The sequence below is a fragment of the Littorina saxatilis genome, linkage group LG14 (assembly GCF_037325665.1).
Source record: "Littorina saxatilis isolate snail1 linkage group LG14, US_GU_Lsax_2.0, whole genome shotgun sequence".
NCBI classification, from domain to species: domain Eukaryota; kingdom Metazoa; phylum Mollusca; class Gastropoda; order Littorinimorpha; family Littorinidae; genus Littorina; species Littorina saxatilis.
This window is the reverse complement of record NC_090258.1, coordinates 9741339-9763838: the sequence shown is the minus strand read 5'-3', so window position 1 is coordinate 9763838 and position 22500 is coordinate 9741339. Positions and strand designations below refer to the sequence as shown.

The 22500-nt window shown below is 44.1% G+C and overlaps 1 protein-coding gene across 10 annotated transcripts in view; it reads left to right on the top strand.

The window, feature by feature from the left end:
• The window catches only part of LOC138947066 (microtubule-associated protein tau-like), a 144840-nt gene that overhangs the window by 101880 nt on the left and 20460 nt on the right, over positions 1-22500 (top strand). For 4 of the 10 annotated variants that reach the window (XM_070318496.1, XM_070318490.1, XM_070318491.1 and 1 more), the window contains 8 exons: positions 5400-5487; positions 6315-6493; positions 6870-6951; positions 7924-8033; positions 11507-11596; positions 12920-13009; positions 14682-14771; positions 15846-15935. In XM_070318496.1, the coding sequence (XP_070174597.1) occupies positions 5400-5487; positions 6315-6493; positions 6870-6951; positions 7924-8033; positions 11507-11596; positions 12920-13009; positions 14682-14771; positions 15846-15935 (819 nt within the window). The remainder of the gene's footprint in view (positions 1-5399; positions 5488-6314; positions 6494-6869; positions 6952-7923; positions 8034-11506; positions 11597-12919; positions 13010-14681; positions 14772-15845; positions 15936-22500) is intronic. The other 6 variants (XM_070318497.1, XM_070318493.1, XM_070318494.1 and 3 more) reach the window with 5 other exon arrangements.

Genomic DNA, 22500 nt, shown 5'->3' with positions numbered 1-22500 from the left:
ATAAAAAATACATTTACAAATAATCAGCAGCCTGTCCAAACACAACAGACACGTGTCCACGGTCATGCCCTGCCTCGGGTGACTGGGTGGCCGAGTGGTAACGACTGGGTGGCCGAGTGGTAACGACTGGGTGGCCGAGTGGTAACGACTGGGTGGCCGAGTGGTAACGACTGGATGGCCGAGTGGTAACGACTGGGTGGCCGAGTGGTAACGACTGGGTGGCCGAGTGGTAACGACTGGGTGGCCGAGTGGTAACGACTGGGTGGCCGAGTGGTAACGACTGGGTGGCCGAGTGGTAACGACTGGGTGGCCGAGTGGTAACGACTGGGTGGCCGAGTGGTAACGACTGGGTGGCCGAGTGGTACCGACTGGGTGGCCGAGTGGTACCGACTGGGTGGCCGAGTGGTACCGACTGGGTGGCCGAGTGGTAACGACTGGGTGGCCGAGTGGTAACGACTGGGTGGCCGAGTGGTAACGACTGGGTGGCCGAGTGGTAACGACTGGGTGGCCGAGTGGTAACGACTGGGTGGCCGAGTGGTAACGACTGGGTGGCCGAGTGGTAACGACTGGGTGGCCGAGTGGTAACGACTGGGTGGCCGAGTGGTAACGACTGGGTGGCCGAGTGGTAACGCACTTGCGCTCGGAATCGAGAGGTTGCGTGTTCGACCCTGGGTCGGGCCGCTATTTTCTCCCCCCATTCCTAACCTAGGTGGTGGGTTCAAGTGCTAGTCTTTCGGATGAGACGAAAAACCGAGGTCCCGTGTACACTACATTGGGGTGTGCACGTTAAAGATCCCACGATTGACAAAAGGGTCTTTCCTGGCAAAATTGTATAGACATATATAAAAAAAATGTCCACCAAATACCCGTGTGACTTGGAATAATAGGCCGTGAAAAGTATATACTCGCCTAACACGCTTGAGATTTACTGGCCGATGTGAATGCGTGATATATTGTGTAAAAAATTCCATCTCACACGGCATATTGTAAACGCCATGAGCCTCCCTCTGGGAGGGTATGTGCGTAGAAATACTCACTAATAATAAAATCTTTTTGGCTTTTATTTTTGAATTCAATTCTTAGTGTAAAGAGAAGATTTTTATGTCGAGGCACGCGAGGGTTTGTGTGTGTGGCTCAGTCGATTTGCATTTTTGGCCTGATTTCGTTTTTGTTGCTCTGAGATCAAGTCTAAATTTGGAATTCACTTCGTGTGGGTGTTGAGGTCTTGTGCATAATGGCTTAGGGTGTCGTAAATTTCGTTTATTGACTGGGGAAAGTGGATGGTTGATTTAAATCTTTTGAACTTTGAATTGTATGCAAATAGGTAAACTACAGAATGGTACTGGCGGGCTTGCAGAGGTACATCTAAACAGTTCTGGATTCATGTGTTTTCGTTTTCTATACTTCTGTACATTTATAAAATAGGATTTATGTAAAGAATTTTCGTCCATGGGTTCTCTGAGGAACCGGTTTCTAACGTTTTGGACATAAACAGGATACGAGCAATCATTACAATGTCTTTATTTAGGCGCATGCGACGTTACTTTAGTGCAGTACGTGTCATGAGCATGATCATCTAAAGGGGAAGATCATGAGTTTCCAAGTTCTAGATCAGTAGTAAAGTCACTTTAGTTTTGTAGACTTGTCGTTTTTCTAATACATGGGACATTAATTTTGTTGAAAGAAACATCTTGATTTTAAAAGTATAATTTTGAATAGGAGTTAGAAACAATGTTGTGACGGGAAATATAATATCCAAATCCGAATATACCACGGAAGTGTGGTGATTAATCATAACAGCTTTCCGTATTACGCTCCCCCCCCCCCCCGCCATACACACACACACACACACTACACACACTCACACACACACACACACACACACGCTCACACACACACACACGCGCGCACACACACACACACACACACACACACACTCATACACGCACCCAGTATTTGCATAACATAGCAGAGCTGATTGTTCCCCAGGTCTCTTAACTGGGTAGTTAGACAACGTGTTGTGATTAAGTAGAGCAGTGTCTGAGGATAGGAAGGGGAGGTGTCACAGAAACCTTTGGAATTGCATTGTTCCTCCAGCGTTTATTGTACGTTTTTAAAGGCAGAGTAAGCCTCCCGTAAACCATCACAGATACGGTCAGGCTTTTACACACAGTACAAACACCCTTTCATTTAAACACTCACCAATTGAGAACATCCTAGGTGCCCTCCGTAAAGAGCGAACAATTTTCAAAGAATTTATTTTTGCGTGGTTTATCTTACCCCTGAGCCATCGTGAACCCGTGTGATCCAGTTTTCCCTTTTCACAATGCAGTCGTCATAGTTAGTCATTTGAATGCGACTCGACGTGAGCTTATCTACAATAGCACGTTTTTTTATGCACGAAACAACGGCTGTGGTTCACAAGAACTCTAGCGATGGCTTGTGACTGTTGAGAGGAACGGCGATTTGCACTGATAAACCGGCCGTCGTCTGCTACGACCCTTGCGTGACCCTGCTTCCGGGCTTTTCTTTTTTTAAACTTTCACAACTTCTAATTGTTCTGATCTTGTCTTGATGAAAAACGAATTCTTTTATGATTAAAGAATGTTTGTGTAACAAGCTGTCAATTTATTATTTAGATTTTAAAAGTTAGGTCTAGCGCAAAAACGAGGCGCCGTTGTTGTTAACGGAACAAGTCTACGAAAATAAATTCTTGGAAAATGTCTCACGCTCGACAGAAAGCAGCCAGGATGTTCCCGTTCGGTGAGCGTTCAAATGGAAGTATGCTTGTACTGTATTTAGACGCTCGGGGAGCTCTGTGATGGTTTACGGGAGGCTTACTGTGCCTTTAAATCAATACAATTACGAGTAAACCTACCTGTTGGTTATGAACAGACTCTCATAAAGAGTAGGATACTGCAACTTTGCTATGTCTCTGCTTGTGCCTGTGTGTGTGTGTGTGCGTGTGTGTGTGTGTGTGTGTGTGTGTGTGTGTGTGTCTCTGTGTGTGTGTCTCTGTGTGTGTGTGTCTCTCTCTCTCTCTCTCTCTCTCTCTCTCTCTGTCTCTCTCTCTCTGCCTGTCTATCTCTTCTGTCTGTCTCTCTCCTTCAAGTTGGCTACTTATTTCTTCGGCACACTCCCCGGCCCGGCCAAGACATTAGTTCGTGTTATTTGAACCTGTCTAGGTAAACATCAAGTCAGGGGCCCGGTAGCTCAGTTGGTTGACCACTGGACTTGTGATCAAAGGTCGCAGGATCGAATTCGGGCCGGGACGGACACGGGTCCACTGTATGTGCAGACCCAGAGACGGAAGCCATGTCCCACCCCCGTGTCATCACAATGGCACGTAAAAGACCATGGTCATTCTGCCATAAGTGCAGGTGGCTGAACACACCTTAACACGCAGACACCTGGGTAGCGCGACTCGGTTGCTGCTAGCTTTCAACTGGGAGGAAGCGACCCGAATTTCCCAGCGATGGGACAATAAAGTAATGACAATGAAAATGAAATGAAAATGATTAACTCTAATTTCCTCAGTCGAACAATACGTGACTTTGATCACACAACTTTATTGCCCTCTCTTCCTTCAGAGACGAAGCAGACAATAGACCTTTTCGGCATCCAAGCAGCTCTCGCGAGAAATCCGATCTTCGGCCTATGCAGCTCTCGCGAGATAGCCGACCAACATGCTTTGCTATACTTTGAAATTTGCGAGAGCTTGGAATACTGATCGGGTCCATTCGATACAAGCGAAATGCCGAAAGTGACAGAAAGTTAAATTGATCTTTGTCTGAGCTTCGTAAAGCCGTGCTATTCAATACAGCCACGGCCATGCATCCGTGATACGAAGGTCTTCTACATTTGATAAGTATAGTCCCAGTATCTTTCTGGAAGGATTAGTCTTATCTCGTCTGCCTTTCTTAATGACAATTTTGCCATTCCTCAGTTGTCGTGGCGTGTGTGGATCGAGAGGCTAGTTTAGACAATTACCCAATTGACACCACTCGGGGCTTCACGAATATGATTTAGCTGGGTCATTAGGTCAGGTTCGTGAAACAGGATCCAAGAAAGATTGATCCACGTGTATGATTTAGCTGGGTCATTAGGTCAGGTTCGTTAAATGGGATCCCAGAAAGATTGATGCATAATCGATTGTTTGTCGTGTGGATTATTCAATACCAGAGCACGAGTATCGATTCCCTTGGGGACTATTTTCATCCAATTTTGACCTTGTTGCTTGCTTACGGTTTTATGACACCATAAAGTCATATGTGACTTTCTACAAGGCTTTGTTTACAGGGCGGCTTTCGGGTGTAATGTGTTATATGAGAGGGCTAGTTGAACAGACTAGCTTGGCCTTTCATAGCTTATTGTACTTGAAGACCGTGTCTTAATCAATTCAATTCAATTCACTAAAACTTTATTATCTGAAAGCAACAAACAGACATTTTTCTTTTGGCTCGTGTACGAAATAACATCACATACAAACACACTCACAAAACATAGATACATAAAAGTGCACATCAATACACACATAGCCCAAACCACACATATCCATACCCGCACCCTCACATACATCCTCGTACATTAAGGATATAGATTTGTTTCTTACTCTCCGTTAGATGTTTTCGTCGTTTTTGAACAACAGAGTGGCCTAGTTCGTCTTTTGAGGAGAGTTGATCATTTTTTCCTGTCGTTCGTACATGTAAGTAGAAAAGAAAGCAGCCGGCACCTACAGGCATGTGTGATTGTTGGCTTTTAATTTATTAACTCCGAAATGTATTCACCGTTATTCCCCTATCTATCTCCACCTCCCCCCTCCCCCGAACTTAAAGACAAAACAAGCCCCAAAAGCCACAATCATACTCCACAGAAACAAAACAACAAAGAAACAAACACATGCACGTGTATGGTACGTTGGCAGAGAGAGAGAGAGAGAGAGAGAGAGAGAGAGAGAGAGAGAGAGAGAGAGAGAGAGAGAGAGAGAGAGAGAGAGAGAGAGGGAGAGAGAGAGAGAGAGAGAGAGAGGGAGGGAGGGAGGGAGGGAGGGAGGGAGGGAGGGAGGGAGAGAGAGACAGACAGACAGACAGACAGACAGACAGACAGACAGACAGACAGACAGACAGACAGACAGAGAAAGAGAGAGAGTGAGAGTGAGAGAGAGAAGGGGTGGGCGGGGGGGGGGGGGGGGGGGGGGGTACCAGGTGCAAAGATAACACATTCCGAACAAAAAACACATTCGTGCCCAAATACCAATGTTAAGGGCACGCGTATAATTGGAGCTTTACCCAGGCTACCCTTTTGCCGTGTTTCTTTTATTCGTTCTGATACAATGCAACGCAACCTAAGTTCCTTCGCCAGAAAAACTGAATTATAAAAGAAAACCTGTTGTTTTTCAGACTGCAACTAACGGGGTGAAGAGTGACGTCAGCAAGCCGGGTGGACGATCCCCTGCTACGCGTACCTCTGCTGCCAAACCCTCCCCAAGTAAGTGTGGCCCTTTTCCACCCGTCTTCGTTTGCCCTCTCTCTCGTTCTCTATTCTCTTGTTGTGAGTGAGTGTGTGTGTGTGTGTGTGTGTGTGTGTGTGTGTGTGTGTGTGTGTGTGTGTGTGTATGTGTGTGTGTATGTGGGTGTGTGTGTGTGTGTGTGTGTGTATGTGTATGTGTGTGTGTGTGTGTGGGTGTGCGTGTGTGCGCGCGCGCGCGTGTGTGTGTGTGTGTATGTGTGTGTGTGAGTGCGTTGTGTGTGTGTGTGTGTGTGTGTGTGTGTGTGTGTGTGTGTGTGTGTGTGTGTGTGTGTGTGTGTGTGTGTGTGATTATAAGAAGTGGAAGAAAAATAACCGAGAACTGTGCATGCTGCATAATGATCGTGACACCCGAACTGTATTACACTTGGTATTCATCTTTTGTCATGTATTTGTTTGGAGTCGTTCCCAGGAAGGATTTTGATATTGATCGGTTTGTACTTGGAACAGCAACGAATGTAACTGACACGAAAAAAAAAGTGTTTGGGTTAAATTCAAGTAAAAACCATCTGTCATACATCGAGACTGTGTGTCCCTGTATCTCAATTCATCTGGCTTCAGCAATTAGTACTTCTTGTCAAATTTCAGGTTAACTTTCCTTCCATCGAAAGCAAAATACAAATCAGATTGTATCTGCCTGTCTACGAATGTTCTATGTCTTCGTGCTCATATATCCAATAGCTAACAGCAGCATCGCCACAAAAAGGAAAAGTCCAGAAAACAGTTCTAAGAAGTTGACCTGTAGTTGACCTCAATGACCTTGAACGACTTCTTTCACCTTGACCTAGACAAGGCCGCATCGACGCCCAGGGCGACAACGACGCCTCGCAGCACGACCACCCCGAAGACGCCCACAGGCACAGGGTCGGCTTCCCCAGCCTCGTCCGCCTCAGGCTCAGCCAAGACTGATGTCAAGTCCAAAATTGGTTCTCTCAACAACGCCACGCACACCCCTGGCGGTGGGAACGTGAGTTGGTATAGGCAGTTAAAGTAGTTAAGGTTGCGTCTAAAGAGTAGTCTGAGATAGGACCGAGTTAGATGCTAAAACGTACAGTAGAGGGGTACGTCTGAAGACTAGTCGAATGATGATGATGATGATGATGATGATGATGATGATGATGATGATGAGGAGGAGGATGATGATAATGGTGATGATGACGACGATGACGACGACGACGATGACGATGATGATGATGATGATGATGATGACGATGCTGCTGTTGCTGCTGCTGCTGCTGTTGCTGCTGCTGATGACGATGACGGTGACGATGATGATGATGATGACGACGATGATGATGACGATGACGATGATGATGACACTGTCGATGATGATTATTCACTAGGTGAAGATTCAGTCCAAGAAACCCGACGTGAGCAAGGTGGGGAGTCGTATTGGGTCCAAAGACATGATAGACCACAAGCCAGGTCAGTTCTTGTCATCATCGTTTCGTATATTTCACCTGTAGCATTTTGATTGTTAAAGAATGTATGCTCAGATTTGCAGGTATGCTCGGATTTTTTTTCACTGCTAGTCTGGTGTCTCTAATTTAATGAAAGCCTTTGATGCTAGGTCGTGTATTTGTCTCTCTATGCACCACAACTATAATTTCTCATACTTGAAATAATTGAGTTAATTTGATTTGATTTAATTTGAATTGATTTGGTTTGGTTCAATTTGATGAATGTAAATAAAACACTTGATAGTGTTTCCACAAGCATTAACTCACAAGCATTAACTCACAAGCATTAACTCACAAGCACATGCATATCCCAATAGAATTTTCACAAATGAGAATTAGTTGGGATATTTTTTTTGGTATTTTTTGTTTGTTCGTTCATGGGCTGAAACTCCCACGGCTTTTACGTGTATGACCGTTTTTACCCCGCCATTTAGGCAGCCATACGCCGCTTTCGGAGGAAATTTTTAGTATTGATAATAATCATTCTATTGAAAAGATACATACAGACGTCGTCACGGAATTTTCAACAGAAGGCCAAAACTGATTATTTTATTGTGAGATAATGTTTATATTTGTACCTGGTATGGATGGAAAGATAAAAGAATGTTAAATCTTGTATTGTCCATCGTATTTTAGAAAATATTTCTCATGGAGAATGATTTACTTAGTCTGAAGCACAAAAACATCAAAATAGCCATGAATCGAGTTACGCCAAAATTCCAGGAATACGACGAATTGTCATTATGGAGACTTGCAGAGTGACAGGTGGTAAGTTATTAATTCAACTCAACGGCAAGTAAGGAGACATTAAAATAAACCACAGGGTCTTCATAAGAAGCCTAGAAAATTAGTTTTGCTGTCTCGAAAAGGGTACAATGTTTTGAAATCAATTGTCTGATGACATAGTATGTGGAGTCAGAAACCCTATCTGTTTCAGGCGGAGGAAACGTGAAAATAGAGACCAAGAAACTTGAGTTCGGAACGGTCAAATCTAGGGTCGGCTCCCTTGACAACGCAAAGCACACACCCAAGGGAGGAGAAAAGAAGGTAATATTCAGTTGCAAATTGTGCAGCTTTTTTGGTTTGTTTTTGTTTGTAGAAGTGGAAAATTGTTTATGTGCAGTTAGTAGAAGGACTAACGAACAACGAAGCTGATTGGGACTTCCCAATGTGAGTTGTTTTCAAAGGCTGGAGTTTGGTAAATGCTCAGTCCAGTTCTACATTTGACTGACATGATTAGTATTCTTCATGTTTATTTTTAAGTCATTTCTCATCATTCATGTGTTTATGGTTCAATAACCGAATCAATGCCTGTTGATTTTTTTTGTTAGAAGCGTGAAGACGTAACAGTAACGGCTCTCAGATCTTTATAATATAGTTAGTTATTCCGTTGTTCTTGCAACGATTTGCACACTTTCCTCTCTGAGACTTTGCTCCAATACTTCACCCTCGATGCACCCGTCCTCCCTCCCATCCTTCCCTCAAGTTCTCTCTAGCCTCTTGTCTTACCAGCACACTTTCACATAATTTCTTTCTTTTTTCACCCTTCTACTTCTCTCCCCTCCCCCGCCTCCCTCCCATCCTTCCATCAAGTTCTCTCTAGCCTCTTGTCTTACCAGCACACTTTCACATAATTTCTTTCTTTTTTCACCCTTCTACTTCTCTCCCCTCCCCCGCCTCCCTCCCATCCTTCCATCAAGTTCTCTCTAGCCTCTTGTCTTACCAGCACACTTTCACATAATTTCTTTCTTTTTTCACCCTTCTACTTCTCTCCCCTCCCCCGCCTCCCTCCCATCCTTCCATCAAGTTCTCTCTAGCCTCTTGTCTTACCAGCACACTTTCACATAATTTCTTTCTTTTTTCACCCTTCTACTTCTCTCCCCTCCCCCGCCTCCCTCCCATCCTTCCATCAAGTTCTCTCTAGCCTCTTGTCTTACCAGCACACTTTCACATAATTTCTTTCTTTTTTCACCCTTCTACTTCTCTCCCCTCCCCCGCCTCCCTCCCATCCTTCCTCAAGTTCTCTCTAGCCTCTTGTCTTACCAGCACACTTTCACATAATTTCTTTCTTTTTTCACCCTTCTACTTCTCTCCCCTCCCCCGCCTCCCTCCCATCCTTCCATCAAGTTCTCTCTAGCCTCTTGTCTTACCAGCACACTTTCACATAATTTCTTTCTTTTTTCACCCTTCTACTTCTCTCCCCTCCCCCGCCTCCCTCCCATCCTTCCATCCAGTTCTCTCTAGCCTCTTGTCTTACCAGCACACTTTCACATAATTTCTTTCTTTTTTCACCCTTCTACTTCTCTCCCCTCCCCCGCCTCCCTCCCATCCTTCCTCAAGTTCTCTCTAGCCTCTTGTCTTACCAGCACACTTTCACATAATTTCTTTCTTTTTTCACCCTTCTACTTCTCTCCCCTCCCCCGCCTCCCTCCCATCCTTCCATCAAGTTCTCTCTAGCCTCTTGTCTTACCAGCACACTTTCACATAATTTCTTTCTTTTTTCACCCTTCTACTTCTCTCCCCTCCCCCGCCTCCCTCCCATCCTTCCATCAAGTTCTCTCTAGCCTCTTGTCTTACCAGCACACTGTCATATAATTTCTTTTTTTGTTTCTTCACCCTCCCCACCCCTACCTCTCTTCCTCTCCCGCTCTCTTTGTAAGCCTCCGTAAGCCACGTGACTTTATTTTTTCCAGTTTTGTTGGACTCTAAAAAAACACACTTTAAAACATGGGACCAGTGCACAAGAAAATTACCAACCGAGTTGGAGCCAGTTACTGGGTCGGATTGGTTGAAATTAAGGTTTTCATGTGATTTCAACCAATCCGAACCCGTGGCTGGACCCCGCTCGGTTGGTAACTTTCTCGTGCACATCAACTCTTGACATGAGAGGTAACTCTGATGAGGAGACACTTCTTCATAAAGGACACCTGTCCTTCGTCTGTTTATCACTTAATCAACAGTACTCTTCCTATTATTTTCTTTCAGAAACATCTTTTTCTTGTCTAGACCTCTCCATCCCTACCCCCACAAACACACACACGCACAAACACACACACACACACACACACACACACACACACACACACACACACACACACACAAACATACACACGCACACACACACGTACACACAAACATACACACACACACAAACATACACACACACACACACACACACACACACTCACACACATACACACACACACAGTGACACACACACACACACTAACACACACTAACACACATAAGGACTGGGTGGCCGAGTGGTAACGCACTTGCGCTCGGAAGCGAGAGGTTGCGAGTTCGACCCTGGGTCAGGGCGTTAGCAATTTTCTCCCCCCTTTCCTAACCTAGGTGGTGGGTTCAAGTGCTAGTCTTTTGGATGAGACGAAAAACCGAGGTCCCTTCGTGTACACTACATTGGGGTGTGCACGTTAAAGATCCCACGATTGACAAAAGGGTCTTTCCTGGCAAAATTGTATAGGCATAGATAAAAATGTCCACCAAAATACCCGTGTGACTTGGAATAATAGGCCGTGAAAAGTAGGATATGCGCCGAAATGGCTGCGATCTGCTGGCCGATGTGAATGCGTGATATATTGTGTAAAAAAATTCCATCTCACACGGCATAAATAAATCCCTGCGCCTTGAATAATTATGTGCGCGATATAAATTGCATAAAAAAAAAATTAAAAAAAATTCCCTGCGCTTAGAACTGTACCCACGGAATACGCGCGATATAAGCCTCATATTGATTGATTGACATACACACACACACACACATTAACACACACACCCACTAACACACACACACACACACACACACACACACACACACACACACACACACACACACACACTAACACACACTAACACACACCCTGTCCCTACCGTTTACATTCTTTTCTCTTTAGTCTCCGCAGCTTATTTCTAATTCCATCCTTTGCCTGCTTAGGAGCACACGCCACTTTCTTTGCAGGGCTGAGATGCGCCAGAAAGTTACCACCCAAACGGGGGCCACCCGCAGTGTTGGATTGGTTGACACTGAGATTGTTGTGATTTCAACGAATCAGAACCCTCAGTTTGCTCTCTCCCGTTTGGGTTGCACCCAGTGATGGCGCTAGTATTTTTTTCAAACCGGTACGCAAACTTTTATGATGCAAAAAGTCCAGAAAAAACCCGGTAAGCTGGTCATCGGAACGAGTAAGAGTCCAACTCAGAGTACTGGTTTTGTTGTTTTACCAGCGAAAAATAACCGGTAGTTCTAAAAATCAACTGGTAGGTCATACCGGCAGCCAATTTTGTTCCGGTATTTTCTCATTTCAACCTGTAAAATACCGGTAATTACCGGTTAACGCCAAGTTCGTGCACCTCAGCCCAGAACGCCTCTTCTGCCACCCCACCAGCCTCCCCAACTTTTTGCCCCTGGGCAGTCTCTTCTTGCACGCTTTATTATTTAAGTTGGCCAGTGTGCTATTTTTAACGGCTTGCTCGCTTGCTTGCTGTGTGGCGTTGTACAGATAGAGTCACAGAAACTGGACTGGAAGGTGTCATCGCGGATCGGTTCGTTAGACAATGCTCGCCACACACCCAGAGGCGGAGACAAGAAGGTAACCATGGTAACATGAAAACTGTGTCCTTAGCAGTGGTAGTCTTGGTAACAGTGAAGGTCATTAAGTAGATCCCTTGGAAAGAGTTACCTCCCTTAAGAACCGTGATTGTGGTTAAAAAAAAACCAAAAAAAACCGGTTAAAGCATTATGGATACGATTAAAGTATGTAGTTCTTCGAAGTATACTTAGTTGTCCAATAAAAACCTGTTTAAGTCTGCTGTCCAAATGTGCAATTTTCACACAACAAAGACAACATTTGTTTTTGAAATCTGCGAAAATCCATGTTCGTGTGTGGAAACATGCGGAAAAGTTAAAGTAGAAAATAGGACTGTGTTGGTGTGTTTGTAAAGGGGAATGTGTATTATAAAGGTGTTACACAATTCAAAGAAAACTTGGATAGATTCTTCTGTTACTTGATAACATCGTGTTCGAAGAAGGACCATAATTATGCTCACATACATTCAGAACTCATATTATTCAAAAGGACGCCAAAACAAGGTTTGTTTTATACTAGGGGAAACATTGTTGAAAATATTATCAATGTTTCATCCAAGTCGTTATGACTGAGACATTTTAAAACTTGGAAAATTCCCTTTATTTGAATTTTATCATTTATTGTTTCTTGTTACATAGATCTAGTTTGACTGCTTTCCATCCGTTGTATTCTTGACAAAACGAAATAATTATGTTTTGCGGAAGACATAATGAAATGTGACCCTCCACCACGAAATGTGTCGCATGTCACCTCGCGCGGTTCTGCGCTAGGCTTAATATAAGTCCGGTGACTGAGTGTCTGGTAACAGTGTGAGGGTCACCTTAGTCACAGGCTTATAACTCAAACAGTTTTCGCTCTTTTATAAAACGGTTTTCACCACTGGATAGAGCATAAAAAACTGTTTTGGAAAATGTAAAAATATGAAAATCATGCAAAGGTGACATGCGACTCATTCCGTGGTGGAGGGTCACAAATGGCGAATTTTCATAATTGAAGTATGAGTATCTAATATCTGCACTTGTACCCTAGGTTCGGTTCAACAATCGATTTATTCATTATGTTATTATTTCCTTTTAAGTTGGAAGAAACCGTAAATCGGCATCTGGATTGTTTTCTGCGTATCTGTGGGGAATTTGTTCTTTTAATTTTTAAAATTTTTTATATACAGTATAAAAATAACCTCAAACTTTTAAACTAGGGAAAAACCGATACTTTAAAAAAACAAAACATTCTGTAGAGGATTTTGCTGCATTCCTAGATTAAATTTCTTAATATGGCCTTGACCCACTTTTACGCCACCTTGACCCCATTTGCCTGACCTTGCAGATCGAGTCTAAAAAGCTAGACTGGAAAGTTCAGTCCAAGATAGGATCACTGGACAACGCTAAGCATACACCGGGTGGAGGAGATAAGAAGGTTGGTTTGATAATAATCACACAAACAGATGCATAAATAGGTCAAGGGGGAAATCGACAGACAGACTCACAGACGGACTGACAGTAGAATTAACCCTTGCCATCTTCCCACCGGCATTTGTAAGCTCGTTTGTTTGTTTGTTTGTTTATTTGTTTTTTTGTTTGTTTGAGCTGATCTTTGTTTGTTTGTTTGTTTGTTTGTTTGTTTCTTATTCAGGGGGAGTTCAGCAGTTTGGTTTATTTTTTGGCTTTTCACTGTCATGCAGTTTAATTTTGCAGGTCGTGTAGTCGATGTGTGCTGTTACACGATTGCTTGCAAGCTGGCACAACATGTGTGTGTGTGGTGTGTGTGTGTGTGTGTGTGTGGTGTGGTGTGTGTGTGTGTTTGTGTGCGTGCGTGCGTTTGCGTGTGTGTGTGTGTGTGTGTGTGTGTGTGTGTGTGTGTGTGTGTGAGTTAGATAGTGTGTATGCGTGCGTGCGTGCCTTTGTGCGTGCGTGCGTGTTGGTTTTATTGAGCGTGCGAGATGATGCAGCACTGATAGTTGGAAGGGAGATAATTGCTTTAGCGAATGATTCTGTCTTGGTGGAGTTACTTCCCATTTTCTGTAACATTTTAGGGGTTTACATAGCATTTTTGACTCACATGCGAAGCAAAAGTGAGTCTATGTACTCACCCGAGTCGTCCGTCCGTCCGTCCGTCCGGACGTCCGGACGTCCGTCCGTCCGGAAAACTTTAACGTTGGATATTTCTTGGACACTATTCAGTCTATCAGTACCAAATTTGGCAAGATGGTGTATGATGACAAGGCCCCAAAAAACATACATAGCATCTTGACCTTGCTTCAAGGTCAAGGTCGCAGGGGCCATAAATGTTGTCTAAAAAACAGCTATTTTTCACATTTTTCCCATTTTCTCTGAAGTTTTTGAGATTGAATACCTCACCTATATATGATATATAGGGCAAAGTAAGCCCCATCTTTTGATACCAGTTTGGTTTACCTTGCTTCAAGGTAAAGGTCACAGGAGCTCTTCAAAGTTGGATTGTATACATATTTTGAAGTGACCTTGACCCTGAACTATGGAAGATAACTGTTTCAAACTTAAAAATTATGTGGGGCACATGTTATGCTTTCATCATGAGACACATTTGGTCACATATGATCAAGGTCAAGGTCACTTTGACCCTTATGAAATGTGACCAAAATAAGGTAGTGAACCACTAAAAGTGACCATATCTCATGGTAGAAAGAGCCAATAAGCACCATTGTACTTCCTATGTCTTGAATTAACAGCTTTGTGTTGCATGACCTTGGATGACCTTGACCTTGGGTCACATGTATTTTGGTAGGAAAAATGTGTAAAGCAGTTCTTAGTGTATGATGTCATTGCTAGGTTTAGTTATTTGACCTTGACCCTGAAGGTCAAGGTCATGTAAAGGTCAAGGTCAAGCATGTGAGTCGTATGGGCTTTGCCCTTCTTGTTTAAGCATGATGCAGATAAGTGGATTTAAAATGGCTTTTTTGTTTCAGTCACGCTGCTTTAGATCAATGGCAATGCTCTTTTAAACATTTTTTTTTCACAGCATGGTGCTTTATTCAAGTAAGCATTAGCAATGTTGCTTGAAATCATGGAATGAAGTGCATGTGGCTTTGCTGCTTATGTGTGTGTGACAGATCGAACAGAAAAAGCTTGACTGGAAGGTTGAGTCCAAGATTGGCTCCCTCGACAATGCTCAGCACGTGGCGGGCGGTGGTGACAAGAAGGTAATAACCATGGCAACGGCCTCTAGCGTGCAATATTCACCCTATGGTTGTGAGACCAAGAGTAATAAATGTCCTTACTACTCTTAGCTTTTCTTCCAGTGTTATTTTCATGGGCTTTCTGGAATACTGCTTCCTATTTACTGGTACTTTGCCGGTGTATTTTTTGTTTTTGTTTTTAAATGTTGTCCTTATCAATGATTATTGTCAAATTTGTTTGGCTGTGCGATTCAGTGTGTACGGACATACTGTAATACTGTAGGGGTCATTTGTAGGTGGTTGTTTTAAATTTTGGGTTTTGCTTTATTATCATTTGTTTTGTTAATCTTTATCTACCTGAATTGAGCGTGGTTGAGTTTGGTTTATAAGGGCTTTTTTAATGTTTTGTTTATTTTTGCAAGGTAGATAGAAGCTGGTAAACATCTTATTGTTCACATATGTTTTTTTTCAGAATAGAATGATATTCGATTTCTGTTTTGTTAAAAGCTTGATCTTGTAGCGAAGAATGTATTAGGAGATCTTTATCGTCATCTTTGGACTTCAAACTAGTTTATTTTGGCTTTTGTCATGAAAGATCGGTCAGTTTTCTTCAGTTTGTGAATAAGGTTTCACCCCATGTAACCAGTATGACTGTATATTTCAACAACATAAATCTTATTTATATACACTCTATACCTCTTCCTCCCTCTCTTCTCTCCTATCCCCTTCTCTCTCTCTCTCTCTCTCTCTCTCTCTCTCTCTCTCCCTCTCAGTCTCTCTCTCTCAGTCTCTCTCTCTCTCTCAGTCTCTCTCTCTGTCTCTCTCTCTCAGTCTCTCTCTCTCTATCAGTCTCTCTCTCTCTCTCTTTCTCTCTCTTTCTTTCTCTCTCTCTCTCTCCCTCCATCTGTCTCTCTCTCTCTCTCTCAGTGTCTCTCTCTTTCTCTCTCTCTCTTTCTCTTTCTCTCTCCATCTCGCTCTCTCTCACTCTCTCTCTCTCTCTCCCTCTCTCCCTCTCCCTCTCTCCCTCCATCTGTCCCTCCTTCTCTCTTTCTCCCTACCTCTCTCTCTCTCATCTGTCTATGGCATTGTGTTGAACAGATTGAGTCACGTAAGTTAGAGTGGAGTGTTCAGTCTCGCGTCGGCTCTCTAGACAATGCGCAACACACACCTGGCGGCGGAGACAAAAAGGTAATTCGGGTGTCTAGCTAAATAGACCACGATAAACAAGAAGTTGCCATTTTGTACCCATCTTGTGTAAGCTACCCGTATAGCAGGCCTGAAAGTGGCGAGTATTTCACTCGCCATGGCGAGTAGAAACATGTAACTGGCGAGTAGAAATGTTCATCTACTCGCCAAATGCGAGTAAAGTTGCTGAAACAACATGTTGGTTTGGCTAGTGAAGTTTGCTCTCTGGCTAGTAAATTTTCAGAATCACTAGCCAAAGGCGAGTACACCATTTGCTGGACTTTCAGGGCTGCGTAGGTGTACGTGTACCTTGTGATGTGTTAAGGTTACGAAGAGTGACTTAGGCTACTGGTATTGAGATAAAGTTGCAGCTGATCGAGTTAGTTTGTGTAAAGACTTGTTAGTGTATGTGCATTTCACCCATCATTTGGTTTGTTTGAAAGGGAGATTTATTTGGTGATCGAAGAAGACATCTGTCTTTGGAGTGCTCAAATGCATTTCAGAACAGAGTCCAAGGCATTACATGGAATAAAAATACGAACAAGAGGGTCCCAATGACGTAATGACACGACATGTTGCAGCCTTGTTTTTTAAAAGTGTTTCTCATTGACACATTGAATTCAGCTTGGTTTTTGTGACTTGTGTGATGCAAGTGTGTAACAGATGTAAGAACCAGTAGTTGTAGATTGAGGCGCCTAATTTTGCAAGCTTTGCGTTGCTTTTTATTTGAAAAAAATGCTGCTTTTGCCAGCTTCGTAGAATTAATCCAACTGCGTATTGCCTGCAGATCTTAACACAACCGCAGTGAATTATTGCTTATCAACATATACAACTGCACAAGCATTATTGCTTATTTATTTTGAGTGTGTTTTAATTTGCTTAAGCTAATGTTAATTGTATGCGCCTGTGCTTTGTTTGCTGCTTGGCTGCTAGATCCTGAATGACAAATTAAAATGGGAAGTCGACTCCAGGATCGGATCATTGGATAACGCGCAACATGTTCCTGGGGGTGGAAATAAGAAAGTAATGTGGTAAACTTTTGTTTATCTCCTCTTGCCACAGTGTGCCTGTCAGTGCCTCCGTGTTTTCACTGGTTTCAGTTTGCTACCTCTAGTTTCAGCCGAAGTTTGTTTGGTCCTCTATAAGTATAACAATCCTACTTTAGTGTTTCCATTGGTTTGTTCGAAGTCAGTTTTGATGTCTGTAACTCCTACAATCTTTAACACTCTAAGTCCTACAATATTCAGCACTCTAGTTTTGTGGGGCTGTCTACCTTTCTCTGTCTGTAATGAAACTAGATCCTTGCATGATATGCACTATTCCGGGCGTGTTTTCTCTAGACCCTTTGTTGTCCGTGTGGTCTCTTCTTGCGTTCTTCAATGTTCTTCGGATCTGCAGAACGTGTTCACTGTGTGTGTCATTCTGCACGACATTTCTGTGTGGTCACGTGCATGATCACGTGTGGTAATTGTCAGAGAAGATGTAGTTTTAAGCAGTCGAACCCAGTATCCAGAAACGAAAATGTGTTTACATTCCTGTCTGTTTGAGACAGTTTTGAGTATGACAGCTGTTTGTTACCCTAGGCTACATGAGCATGCGCAGAAGTACTCTATGTGTGTGTGTGTGTGTGTGTGTGTGTGTGTGTGTGTGTGTGTGTGTGTGTGTGTGTGTGTGTTTTGTCGTTTGGTTTGATTTTGATTTGATTATCACCTTCATCATTCGACAATGTCAGTTCTGAAGGTTACTCCCCTGTACCTCTCGAGCATAGTGCTAGTGGCTTCCTGGGTACTACAGGACCCAGAGGCACATAAAAATGACCATAACTCCAGTGCTAATACGAATTTTTTAATGAAATTTGGTGTATTCCTCGGCCACCTGCATGGCTTCCTATGACCCAAATTTTAAGTCAATCGGTCAAATTAGAAAACAATCAGCAATGACGTCGTTTGATATACCCGATTCTGGTTTCCTGGGTCCTACAGGACCCATACGTTTCAAAGAGGGATGGAGGTGTTTATACCGATTCGGATGATGTGGGTAACACAGGACCCACACTTTTTAAGCGCAGCAGTGATAAAGGGATATTCCCATGACGTTGACCGCCCAAGCCTCCGGGTCCGGTACCGGAGACACGAAGACTGGGAGACGCCGAGAGAACCGGGTGGCGAACAGATCCAAGAGAGGTTTGTCCACCTGCGTCCAAAGACGCCGCAGTGCCTGGTGCGCGATAGTCCACTCCGAGTGCAGTACCTGCGATGAGCGACTGAGCGAATCTGCCAAGGTGTTCAGGCACCCCGTAAGGTACTTCGCTGAGATCACTATCCCCTGATGGAACGCCCAAGTGAGAATCTCGCATGCTCTGTTGGACAGAACTAGCGAGCGCGTGCCCCCCTGCTTGTTCAGGTACACGGCCACAGTGGTGTTGTCCGTGTGGATCAACACCTGCTTGCCTCGCAAAGAGGCGACAAACTCCAGAAGCCCGAGGCGCACTGCTTCCAATTCCAGAATGTTGATGTGCAACAACTTCTGAGCCTGGTCCCAAAGACCGGAAGCTGTGTTCCCCTCCAGATGAGCTCCCCAACCCTGAAGAGAAGCATCGGTAAAGAGATGCAACTCCGGAAGGGGCAGTGAAATCGGAACGCCCTGAGTCAGCCAGGCCGAATCCAACCACTGCCTCGTTGACTCCAGGAACCATCCCTGAAGGGGAAGAGACAAATTTCAACCTTGAGAGGCTGGATCCCAGGCAGAGTTCAGAAACGCCTGAAACGGGCGTTTGTGAACTCTGCCCAGCGGAATCAGGGTAGACATCGACTCCATCTGGCCCTGGAGTGAAGCCAATACCCTGACTGGCGCGTGGCGGAGGCTCGACAGGGACCTGACCAGATCCTGTAGCTTGTCTATCCTCCGCTGGGCAGGACAAACAGTCCAAGCTCGGGTGTCGAACACCATGCCCAGATACGTAAACTGCTGAGAGGGAACCAAGTCGGACTTCCCTTGGTTCACGGAGAAACCTAAGTCTCTCGCAGTCTGCAAGACTATCCGGGTGTGCTGATCGCACAGGGACTCTAGCTGATTCAGGACCAACCAGTCGTCCAGATAAACTCTGAGACGAATCCCTTGCTGCCGCACTAAAGCGCAAAGCTGGCGCACTATCATGGTGAAGATCCAAGGCGCTAACGAAAGCCCGAACGGCAGCGCCCTGAACTGGAACACCCTGTCGCCCCACAGGAACCGCAGCCACTTTCGATCTGACCTGTGCATCAGAATATGGAAGTATGCGTCTGTCAGGTCGATGGAAGTGACCCAGTCCAACGGACGAAGGGCCTCCCTGACAGACGCTGGAGTCTCCATCTTGAACGGAACCTTCCGGAGAAAGCCGTTCAAGGGAGACAGATCCAACACCGGTCGCCAACCCCCTGACGCTTTCGGGACGACAAACAGTCTCCCTTAAAACCCCGGGGATCGACGATCGATGACCTCCTCTATCGCATGCTTCTGCAAAAGCAGCAGCACCTCCGCCTGAATGACGGCACATGCCTCCGGATCGGCGGGAAACCTGAAACTGGGTGTTGTTCTGGTTAAAGGAGCCTTGTCCTCTAACCAGAGCAACCGGAACCCCGATCGAACCACTCCCATAACCCAAGGGCTGCTCGCGAGAGACAACCAAGCTGGAACGGCCCTTGAGAGGCCGCCCGCTACCAAAGGGGTAGGGGCTAGAGGAGTGGTTGGATCGGGGAGCCTTCATTGGGGGTTAGGTTTACCACCTGACCCCTTCTTCCCGAAGGAAGGCTTCTTATTATAGGGGCGAGAACGGCTGCCACCCCTATGCGACCGCGTCTTTTGCCCAGAGCCACGAAAAGACGAAGACTGCGTGGAACCGCCTTTCTTCTGACCCTGCTTAAGGGCAAGCTCTGAAAGCTGACCCATCCTGTCCCCCACCGTCCGCAACCGCCTGAGCGGAAGCGTAGGCAGGAAACGGATTGCCGTTACCACCTACGACCGGAACTCCCGTAGGATGCGAACCGGAAGTCGATGGTAACGATTTGAAAGTGCCACGATCCCTTGAAAGAAATCCTGTGGCCGGAAATCCCTTTGACGAAGCAGTAGAACCCATGGACGAGAGGCAGGGCGAATCGGCCCCAGCGACGCGGGTGGGATACACCAGTGTCCTCTTTCCAGACGTCGACAGTTTCCCAACGTACTGTATAAAAAAAATCACAGTAATTTCAGTTACGAGTTAGAAAACTCACTCTCTCTCTCTCTCTGGTGTGTGCATGTGTGTGTGTGTGTGTGTGTGTGTGTGTGTGTGTGTGTGTGTGTGTGTGTGTGCAACATATCAAGTATCATTGCAATGAGAACTTATTTGGTATACAGTGTGAATATCAAAATGACCACATGATAATCTACGTTTTTGCACACATTCTTTGTCTCCAATTAGAAGGCCAGATATCGAATAAATAAACACTTCTGTGCCATCAACAAACAGTACACTTTGTATAAATGAAAACAGTAAAACTAACTTACTATGAGGCTGCTCCACATTGACCTGTACACATCCTGCCTGGTGGAACCCACGTGGTGCAGGATATGCACCATCCCCTTTGGCACGTCCGCGCTACAGACACAAAGGATGTAAAATATTGGTGAAATCAGAACTAACATTAGGGTGAAAATGGTGTTAACTCACTAGGACGTTGTATTCACCATGCATCACTGATCATCACTGTACATCTACAAAGTAGTCTATAAAACACAAGACAGTACGCGCAGCACGTTGATATATTTTTTTTCCAGCTCAGCTAAATAACTGAAGCACATGGGAATCTCATTATCACACCCAAATGAATAAATAGTTCCAAGTACACAAAGAGATCATGTTCTGACTTGTTGAAAGTACTTTATTACAGTGCCGTTCATTTTCTAGTACCAACGAAGTTTAGACAACAAAGGATTTAAAATGGCTTACCCAACATTTCTGAAAGATTCCTCGAGGTTTGCCTTGCTTGCTGATGCCATTTTGTCAATGTGTCACGATGATCAGTACTCACGGAAACAAAAGAATTACATCGCCAAGGCAAATAACTCTGTGCAACCTTCTTTAAAAAGTATGGGTCCTGTGGTACCCACATCATCCGGATCAGTATAAACAGTTTTATCCTTCTTTGAAAAATATGGGTCCTGTAGGACCCAGGATGCCATAATCGGGGTATCAAACACGAAGCCCGGTGAAGGTTAAACATCTGAAAATTGTAATTAAAATCATTTTTTTACAAAACGATCCAAAATTACGTTCATCTTCTTTTTCATAATTTTCTGATTCCAAAAACATAAACATATGTTATATTCGGATTAAAAACAAGCTCTGAAAAATAAAAACATAAAAATTATGATTAAAATAAAATGTCCGAAATCGATTTAAAAACAATTTCATCTTATTTCTTGTCGGTTCCTAATTCCAAAAACATATAGATATGATATGTTTGGATTAAAATCACGCTCAGAAAGTTAAACGAAGAGAGGTACAGAAAAGCGTGCTATCCCGTTCAGCGCGACCATTACCGCACTATTCTGGCTTGTCGATTTCACTGCCTTTGCCACGAGCGGTGGACTGACGAAACTACGAGTATGCGGTCTTGGTGAAAAAATGCAGTGCGTTCAGTTTTATTCTGTGAGTTCGACAGCTTGACTAAATGTAGTAATTTCGCCTTACGCGACTTGTTGACCTTTCAACTCGAATGCTTCCCTTCCTGTTTCCAAGGCCATGCGTCAGTTCCTTCTGTGTCGTGTATAGTCACTTCAGATCTCTTAAAATATCAGGAGTTTAGTGTGAAATGAGAAGTATGACATTGTGTATCATAACATTACTGCATCTGATTGGACTTGGTTTGAAATTACTCTAATTTGGTCTTATCTTGCGTCAAAGTACCGTGTTTTTGCTGAGTGTATCTTGTTGTATCTTATCTAATCTTATTTTGTCTTATCTTGTTTTGCCTTTCCTTGTCTTGTCTTGTCTTGATATCCATCTAACAATTATATCTGTACTTGGAGTTCCTTATTTGGTGTCCCACTAAAGACCCAAAATCAGATAGACGGCTAACGTTCCAACATTCAGAATAACATAACAGAATGATTATTATTGCCAAAAAAACCCACGATACATTTACCAATACGTCGACCCAAAGGACTTTAAAGTGGAGAGATAGACAAACAGTTATGAAACATATAATGAACGTATCTCAAGATCGTGTGGCTACCCCCCGCGGGTTAGGGGGAGTCCCATATTGGTTGGGACGAGAAAGAATTTACCCGATGCTAACCAGCATGTCGTAAGAGGCGACTAACAGGTTCTGTTTCTCCTTTTACCCTTGTTAAGTGTTTCTTGTATAGAATATAGTCAATGTTTGTAAAGATTTTAGTCAAGCAGTATGTAAGAAATGTTACGTCCTTTGTACTGGAAACTTGCATTCTCCCAGTAAGGTCATATATTGTACTACGTTGCAAGCCCCTGGAGCAATTTTTTGATTAGTGCTTTTGTGAACAAGAAACAATTAACAAGTGGCTCTATCCC